The following is a 9,851-nucleotide window of genomic DNA, read 5'->3' on the forward strand; positions in this document are numbered from 1 at the left end:
AAAATCTTCTCAGACTTCCATTAAGCTGCATATCTGCATTTTTCATACCATATAATTGTGTGAAACCACATGTACATGAACTACCAAACATATTGATATTTAACTAGCACTCCAGATAAGAATTATACAAAATGTGACTCATAGTTGGGAAGCCTACATACTTTTTTTTGGATATTTTGTTTAAAATGTTTTAGTAAACAGAAATTAAAATGTGGCTTTTCATATAACCCTTGTTCATAGGAGATAAAAATTATATAGAATCAGGCCTTTCATTAAGAGGCAGTACCAGGTACTTTTACCCTTCTAAACTACTGAAAGGTACCTCAAGAATTTAAAAATTTCATACATTTGTATTAAACAGAATGATGAAAAGTACCTCCTACAAAACCAAAGGTACCTGCATTGTAAAAAAAATAATGTATTCCCTTATAGAATGCACTGCAGAATTCAAAATTAAGGGAGATAATTCTGTAAATGACACTAAAATACAATAAAAACAATTGGATTTTCAATGTGGACTATCTCCTAAAAGCAGAGATTGGGATGAATAATATATATATTATTGAACTTAATATCAAAAATAAAAATATGTAGCCTTTTTTGGGATGTACAGTGCTCGCCTTCAGCCCTAACCTGAAACCCGGGGCTAGTAAAAATTAATTCGGGCTAGGGAAATGATGTGTACATTTCTTGCTTCGAGCTAGTTGAATCCTGAACAGTCCTCTTTCATTCGGGCTAGTTGTTGAGAATATTCAAGGAAAGGACTGGTGTATCACATATTACTAAATTTGCATGATTCTTCTGAAGACAACTACTTAAGCAAACTTTTAAAATTTGGATCAAACTAGTTGGCTGCAAATATAATACAGCTACAACATTCACATCAACTATTTCTTGAAGTTTAGCTTTTCAATTACAAAATATGCACCATTTTGATCCACAAACCCAAACTGTCCTTTGGATAATTTTTTATCAAAATTACTATCCTTAAGTGGAATTTTTACAGGGTTCATGAGCATTTTTACCCCCCAGGCTTGGGACTACAGGTTTATTGTGGAGATTGTATTTTTTTCAGTAAAGATGTCAAATGAGAACTGGTTGAATGATTACAATGAAATGTTCCATCAAAGTAAATTTTACATCTTAATGTCGTACTTCTATTAGTACAAGTAGGCAGTGCTCAACAGAAAGTCCCCCTTCCATTGATTTCTGTGAAAATCAATCCTCCAAAAGCTTTAATTGCTACATTCACTACACATTCTCTTCAAAATCTGAATGAAATCCATAGAAAAATATGCTACTGACTCCTTTCCATGAAATCATTACTTTTTGACAAAAACATTTGAAGGAAATCTGTAAAAACATGGAGGCGCTCTCCAGGCAACAACAAAATGAGACAGACACACAGGCCTTCCTTTTGTGATATGGCATGCACCTTCAAGTACAATTACACCAAGATCTACTCATATGTACATATACATGTACATCAAGACATTAATAAATACTTCTTTCTGGCTGTGGCCCTTTCTAGACATCTCAATTCTGAACAGTTCTAAGATATAACCCCCAAAAGCAATCCCTGCCTTCCTCCTTTGGTGCTATCACACCTCGTGGAACATAAATATTTCAAAAGATCCATTAGCTGCTAAAAGACTACTCAAGTTAGAAAGTGTATCATCTGGACATCAGGAAAATTCATTTTGTCCTTTTTGGTCCCTTATTCTTTAAGCTGCATTAGCTGCCAAATTTGTTCAGTTTTGATTCTACTGAATTTTGCTGATTCAATGAAATAAGTTTGTGGTAATGCAATTGAAGCAATTAATGTTGATAATACAGAATATTGTGAAAACCATGTTTTTTTTAATCAGATAAGGTCGATATGTCTGATCTAATTATTTTTTGCCATTACTTCCGAAGATTGCTGAAAGGCCATTCACCAGGGTTTAAAATACTTCAACCTTGGTAAAAAAAATAACAATAACAGATACACAGGTAAGCACGTGTCTTGTTTTCATTTCATTTCATTTCATCTATTTCTTGATTAGTTTTATAACTAAATACTGACCATATTTGAGCCGCATTATATCACAATACGTTAATTTCAAAAGGATCCTTGCATTATATTCAATTTTTTGTTCTTTTATGGCTTGAGTCTGTTGTATTCCAAGACAATATTTACACATACACCTATTTCATCTATTGAATGCAGTTTAATTGTGAGTATCAAATGAAATTGTACAAGAAAAGTACAATTTAGTAGAAGTAATTCAAAGTTAAGGTAAATTTAAAAGTAACGAAAATTTACCAAAATGACAGCAAATGCAGCTTTAAATGGATAAATTCATAATTGTACAGACACAGCATCAACTTTATTTCCATTTGTAGTTAGGGCACGTTGTGGTGAAGTTTATTATAGACGTATATATGCTAATATTTGAGAGGCATAGTTTAACTTTATGAAATGCTTGGTTCTGGCCTTCAATTACAAAGCAGTTGGGCCAATAGTAGTAATTCCTATATCAAAGTTTCTAACTGCTTTTCAAATTTCAGTATAGTGTTTTATCATAAGTAACCCTGTCAACATTTTTTTCATAGGTAACCTCCAATAAGGGTAACTAACACAATGAACTTGTCTGTATAGTACTAGAACCTTCCATGTTGCTTTATAACTTACATTCTGATACAAAGGATTTCGCCAATTACAAAATATGTTTTTTTTCGTTATGTGAGCTTTATGTTGATCAAGAATGCTAAGATAATCAACTGACAAGAGTGAATAACCAAAATGTGATCACAAGTATCAAAGAATGCATAATTAAAGAATGCATGAAACTTGGTTCCATGCACATATTAAATCTCCAAGCATTCTTGGCATGAGTAATTATATTTTGGTTACTGGTATTGAAAATAACCATGTATTATCCTATTTACTAAATAGATTTTCTCGGTAACTTATCAGTAGTTCAAAAAAAATTTCATTTTGAGATCTGAGGATTTATATAAAATAAAGTAAAAAGTCACAAGAGAAAAGCGTGATATTTTTGTGGGACTACGTCTGCAAGTGAAATTACAGAACTTATTTCACATGTGAATTATCAAAATTTATTACATCGGGAACATTTAAAATTATTCACTACCATCTATATAATAATTAGCATTCAAGTATGACCTCCTTAAAAGGCTTTGAAACTACAACTGTGGTTGATTTTCAATTGCTACAAGAGCAGCACACGACTTGCTGGGTGTGGCTTGTGTATGCGTAAATTACTGCCCACCTTAAATCAAGTAAATAAACACATGTAACATTCCAATGTGTATCAGCTGTTTTCATTCAATTCAGTAGCGAGAATGATCATCAAATTCATATTTAATAAAAATATTAAACATTATGTATTAGAAAAAAGTATATTATATACTGTAAAAATCACTTAAACCCATACACAGTAGCACTTGACACACAAGCCATAATGTATGAAAACAAACAATAACCTTCAATGAATGAAACATTGTACATGTCCATGTGTGAACACTGTAACCTTATAATACAAACAACTTCTGCCATATCTAACATCGTTCTACTTCATTCACCCTTTCCTTCATTATAAAAAACACAAACCACCAAGTTTCACTAGCGACCATTTCAGCTGGCATAGCATAAAGTGTACAGCCAAATACGGACACATATGGTGAGTCTAAGGTTACCATAACTGTCCTATTAGAATCATAATAAATCATGTAAACTTCAGTTTATCATTGTTTTACCACTGGCTGACCATTTATGCCGATATTTTACCACTCACTATCGCTCCGAGTAAAATAATGCGGCATAAATGGTCAGCCCAGCTTAAACAATGATAAACTGGAGTTTTCACGATTTATTTCTTAATTATTACCTCAAACTGTGAATTGTCATTTGCTCCCCATACACCATGATAATCAGACTGGACCGGTGTAGTTAACTCAGCGCCCGCAGTTGTTCCCCGGTCAGACGTCATCAGGGCGGCTGAGTTTTCTCCGTAGTTATCCTTCAGTTCCACCTTAAAAAAAGAAGAAAGCTTCATGCATTAACTTGATGAAATATTTGGTCAAAACATATGGTGAAGACTACTGACATGTAATTGGCCTTTTTAAAAAATACATCATTTTTTATTGGGAAAATCTGTGTCAAGAAATAGACAAATCATAAAATTTTAACCAGTAATTTTGAGGAGAAACACCACATCCTACCCTGTCTATTTGGGATTATTTCTAAGCCATTGTTTTTCATTTATTGGGAACCTTTCATTATAGGAAACAGCATAATATTTCTGAGGCAATTAAAGGTGAACAACATCACTGTTTGGGGCAAGTCATGCTCTACATTGAAGTGCCCCATTTTTTTTCCTCATTTGTATATGTTCAGTTTGGAATCATGACCCCATGGAGATATGATGTTGTACTCTTTTACACATGGACTTGACCTGACTGTTCAATTACTGTGTTCAGGGTGTAAGCAAGGTACTTGTACAAAATATAAATATTAAGGCCTACGAGTCAGTCTTCACAATTGAGCAGTAGTCCAAGGTCCAAGGCTTGTCAAAATGGAGGTTGGCCAGAAAAATTTACTACTACAGTCACTTGTAATAATTTCTGTAAAAATGTATTTCGGGCTTGTGAACTGGAAAGTTAGTTGTGAAGACTGACAGTACATGTATATGTGTGTAAATGTGAGACTTGACATGATTTATTTTGATTCTGATACAAACCATAAAGAAACCCGTCCTTTCCTATAATACCACCAGGGTTCCCACAACATTCTTATCCTGAAATTCAAGGACTTTTCAAGGTCTTTTTCTTGAATATATTCCTTGCTTCATATTGTTATATTGCACGACGGGTGATGCTATCATAGCAGGAGATGCTTACCCTGTCGATGCACCTGATCTCACTCTAATTTGGAGTTAATGCGATCGATGCTTTATACCCGATTTGTTTTGTCCCTTGGATCCTTGACACTTGATTACTGGATGGTTTACTAGCTGTTCATAAAGCAGTCTTTACTAACCAATAATATAGCAATCTAGCAATTGAAATCCACTCAAACCAGTCCTAAGTGACTGTCTTCTCTTGAACTTACTATGAAGTATGAACAATTGCTCACTGTTGAGGGTCTCATGCTGATTTAAAAATGAAGAAAAATAATAAAAGCATTGTTCCATTTACTTGGGTTTTGCCATGTATTTGTTGGGATTTTTCTCATGTACATTTACTTGTTATCCCTTTATTTATTCATATTGTGATTTGTATGAACAAATAGAATGAAACTTTTTAAATTTGTAATCTAGTATTTTTTTTTATTCATGCAGAACTTGAATTTACTCCAAATGTTAAGAAGTGCTACATATGTTGAAAAATCTTGCAAAAAAAAATCACAGATTGACGTACAGGGTTAAATCCAAGTTGGAGACTGTACGACAATCAAAATTCTGGGGATTTGGTGTCTGGTTGGCATTGATTCCATATCTCCATATTTTATTATTATACATTGACAAAGACAGCCTTATTACAACCCAAATGAATATTCTAATTGAAGGCATGACTGCCTGCACAAAAAAAAAAAGCAACTATGGAAAATAGAAACAAAAAAATATTTCAAATATTTATTATTTAAAACCAAAAATATATTCTAATCAACCAAAAAACAAAATTACAAATGTAAACAGGTAATTAAATAGCACCATCTGTGCAAAAAAATACCACTGAACTAAAATGCGACATATATACATGACACAAACTGCCCAACCTATCACACAAATTAAAAAAAAAAAAATAAAAATTAATGGAAAATGTTTAAAATGTAATAACATCTTAAAAAAAAAGACGAATTTTAAAATGTCAATATAAGTCTTGACATGATACAGATAATTATCATTACTTCGAATCCAAACTATTAGAGGACCCCCTTAAATGAACTACAAGTAAACCAACTAAATTTGTTGGTAAAAATTAATTCACTGTCCTGTAATAATCATAAAATGTAAAAAAAAATATTTATAGCCTAAGGAAAGTGAGAAAACTTGAGAGACGCGCCATGTTTTTCTAAATGATTTATCATCGCTTAATCGCAATGTTAAAACATATTAATGTTGAGCGCAAATAAGAATACTATTTTGAAAGTAATTCGCCACTATCAAACTCGTCCCAAAATTCTACTTTCATTTCTTAAATTACACTACTCGACAGTTGACAGGTACGAACTATTTCGGGGACGAAACTTATACGATCGAAGGGAGCTAACCCAAAGTTTAATCAGAACTTCGCGATGTTAAAATACACGGTTTTCTCCCGGATTTTTGTAATTTTATAAGATTTCACGGTCTATTCCCAACCAGGAACACCTAAAACGAAATTCCCAGCATTTTCCCGTTTTCCCGGTCTTGTGGGCAAATGACTCCAAATTATCTTCAAGGCTAAGGCCCTTGTTCTGCTTTCTTCACAATTATTTCTTAATATTGTTGACAACCCTCTATAGAAGATTCAGTTTTGCAACATTCCGCAGTTTGATTACACATTTATCCAAAACAAGTTTGTGCAAGACAACACACTGCACCTAGGCTACCATGATTGAAAATAAAAGTACCCAGGGTATAATGTACAAAAATGTATGTTGATTAAAAATATAACCAGGAAACGTCACTATGCAACCCACGATGCCCTGTGCAGGTCCGGGTGTCAAAAGAATAGGCCTGCAGTAGCGCTAAGCAACCTAGCCGGGGGCTAGGCACTCTGCCCACAGCAACTGGGATGTGTGCCCCAGGTGGTGGAATGGGGTACCCCTGGCATGTTACATGCTGGGGTTGTCAGGCTATAATATGGAAAACCTGACCGCTAACCATAGTGGTGCACCGTGTTGGGAAAGATGTCACGTTCCTCGCACGTTAAAGAACCCTCCTGTGGTATTCGATAGGAGTAGGAACTTCGCGCTCCGCCACAGGATGCTAAATTGCCTGACCTTACCCATCCCCCTTTCTCTAGTGGCAATCAAAATTTGTCAACCCTTTTATCCTTGTGTCCCATCCTTTTTTTCTAATTTCATTATCATTTCATGTTCATTGTATCATCCTTTCATGTTCATCATCTGAATATAGCTGAAATATTGCTGTTCGGACGTTAAAACCCCAACAAACAAACAAACAAAAGCAACCAAGGACCATAATGATCTGTTTAGCATTATGAACTTAATAAAAGTTCTCCTGATGTGTTGCCAGTAAACTAATGTGTAACTTGTGACCATCAAATTGACTAGTATTGATTGATTGATACAATGGTGATCTCCAAATACCCTGCATGACCTCAACTAACTAGTAAGTGTTAGGTTATGAGTAACAGCTACCTCGATTAATTACCAATGACCATTTGAAAAGATGAAGCATTGTTTTGAACACAAACCTCAAGGGTGGATTAATGCTCTTACCAACCACACGACTTGCAGAAAACAGTATGACAGTGTCAAACATAATTAGTGTATTACAATGTACCTCAAACAGCTGACACCTCAAGTCCAACAAATAAAAACATTCATGAAACCTCTACACTTTCAAGACTTGAATTTTGTAAATAGCAATCTAATTCCATTCAGAGCATTACAGTTAGCAATTAGTATATGTTACATGTACAGAAACCATGAGTAAGAACACATACATGTAAGTAAAATTGTGTGAACATCTTGTTCATATTGATTGATTGTTGGGGTTCAATGTCCGAGCAGCAATATTTCAGCTATATTCAGACGATGAGCATGAAATGGATGATAAAATGAACATGAAATGATGATGAAATGAAAAAAGGGATGGGACACAAGGACAGTAGGGTCCACAAATTTTGATTGCCACTAGAAAAAGGGAGGGATGGGTAAGGTCAGGCTATTTAGCCTCCTGTGGCGGAGCGCAGTGGTTCCTACTCCTACTGAATACCACAGGAGGGTTCTTTAACGTGCGAGGAACGTGACATCTTTCCCAACACGGTGCACCACTATGGTTTGTGGTCCGGTTTTTATAGCCTGACAACCCCAGCATGCAACATGCCAGGGGTACCCCATTCCATCACCTGGGGCACACATCCCAGTTGCTCTGTGGGCAGAGCGCCTAGCCCCCAGCTAGGTTTCTGAGCACTATTTAGTCGCCGTTTATGACAAGCTCAGCGCTACTGCAGGCCTATTCTTTTGACACCTGGACCTGCATGGGGCGAACATCTTATTCAGAAATGACGTACATGTACAACATGCACCAAAATGACATAAGAACTTTTGCTTTGCATCTTTTTTTATTGTTACTCAGGCATTGCTAAAGTAAGACAAAATTCTTTACAAAACTCTGTATATCCTGTTCATAGGTATTCATTTCTGCTGCCTACCCAAAAAATTATTGGGCCCCTTACACCATTGACACAAAAAGCAAATTTACATTTTAGAAATAGTAATGTTTTTGCTAGAATTTATACCAAACATTCAAGAAATTTACTAATAAAGAGTGATAGAAGATGTTTTTGGTTCCAATGGCCAAACAAAAGTCATAACTGCCATGTTTACTGTTTGTTTTGAATCAAGTCCAGCCTGGTGATCATGCTCCAAATGCATAATTAATTAGATAGGAATTTTGGTCTCAAAATGAAATTCACAGAGATCAGCATCTAAAATATACAGAGTGTACCTGAATTACAACCATTTTGTTGCCTAAATTCTGCGAAAAATAGGGAAAATCCTTCCCAATTTCTAAATATCCATGGAGGCCGCCATTTTGTCTTACAACATACGAATTTCCGCTTTCATGAAAAGCATGCTTGCGGATGTTTCATGAAATTCCAACAATAGATGTAATCACTGTCAATTATAGGGGTCAGGGTTCACAACAGCTTCTAGTCTGCATTCTTTTCAGAGAGTGACAACTGCTCATTTAGCCCTCATGAGGTAAAAATACTGATTGCAAATGGATCTGTTGACCTCGAAACAGGCGGGTCAAAACCCGTTTATTTCCTGATTAACACAACTACCTGTGAACATGAGATGGATAGAACCAGAAAGAAGAAAAGTGCAGTTATTAGCTACCCGAATTTGATCAGAAATTGTCAAAAGATTAACAATAAATTGCTATGATGAAATTTCTACACGTGACACGAGGAGTTTACATCGGGAAGACATGGCGTCTTACTCATGATTTGCCAATCACGCTTAGAATTTAACGACTTACTGTTGTCCCTTAACCCTCCAGGTTTGAGTTTGTAAGTTACACAAATAAGTCCCTTTTAATCTACAAGCCGTATTGGGTGACTACACGAAAACCGACGGGTTTAGGGAGTCTCAGGACGAAATACGGCAAGATCTTCGCAAGGTTGTAGGTCGATCTATCGCCACAGTAGTCACATGGGCCGCTCATATCCAACATGGCAACCGCGATGTGAAACGTGTTGATTTCTCAAAATTCGTATTTCATTGTTTTTTTTTCGATCTTCTAATTTTTAATAAATAATAACAAATGATTAAAAATCTGATTTAAGTGTGACATTGGTCAATTAGCGGATGCTTTGACATCACTTGGTGCTCGTCCAAGAAATAGTCTCAATTGGCGGGAGAGGGGCGGTACTTATATGACGCAGTGCGGTATTGGGGCTCCATTGGGAAAATATTTTCGAAAATTTGATTTCATTTTAGAAAACACCAGTTTATTTTCCCTCGGTAAAATGTTTTCACCTTAGAAAAATAAAAATGAATTAATTCGTTTATTTTGTATACATAATAAAAAATCATTTGAGTTTAAATTAGAGGAAATATTCAAGTGCAGGTTTTAGTGCTAATTTTGTTAAATTAACTTTAGTTT

At 35.1% G+C, this 9,851-nt stretch overlaps 1 protein-coding gene across 1 annotated transcript in view; it reads right to left on the bottom strand.

Moving 5' to 3' along the window:
- Positions 1-9,414, bottom strand: part of LOC148599840 (uncharacterized) — a 51,501-nt gene extending 42,087 nt beyond the window's left edge. The window contains exons 1-2 of the mRNA XM_088559463.1: positions 9,225-9,414; positions 3,894-4,037 (exon numbers count right to left, since the gene is read on the bottom strand). Of these exons, the coding sequence (XP_088415589.1) occupies positions 3,894-3,995 (102 nt within the window). The 5' untranslated portion in view covers positions 3,996-4,037; positions 9,225-9,414. The remainder of the gene's footprint in view (positions 1-3,893; positions 4,038-9,224) is intronic.
- Positions 9,415-9,851: the final 437 nt, after the last annotated feature.

The sequence above is a fragment of the Perna viridis genome, chromosome 13 (assembly GCF_037379345.1).
Source record: "Perna viridis isolate PV_CMFRI_1.1 ecotype Kerala chromosome 13, ASM3737934v1, whole genome shotgun sequence".
Lineage (NCBI taxonomy): Eukaryota > Metazoa > Mollusca > Bivalvia > Mytilida > Mytilidae > Perna > Perna viridis.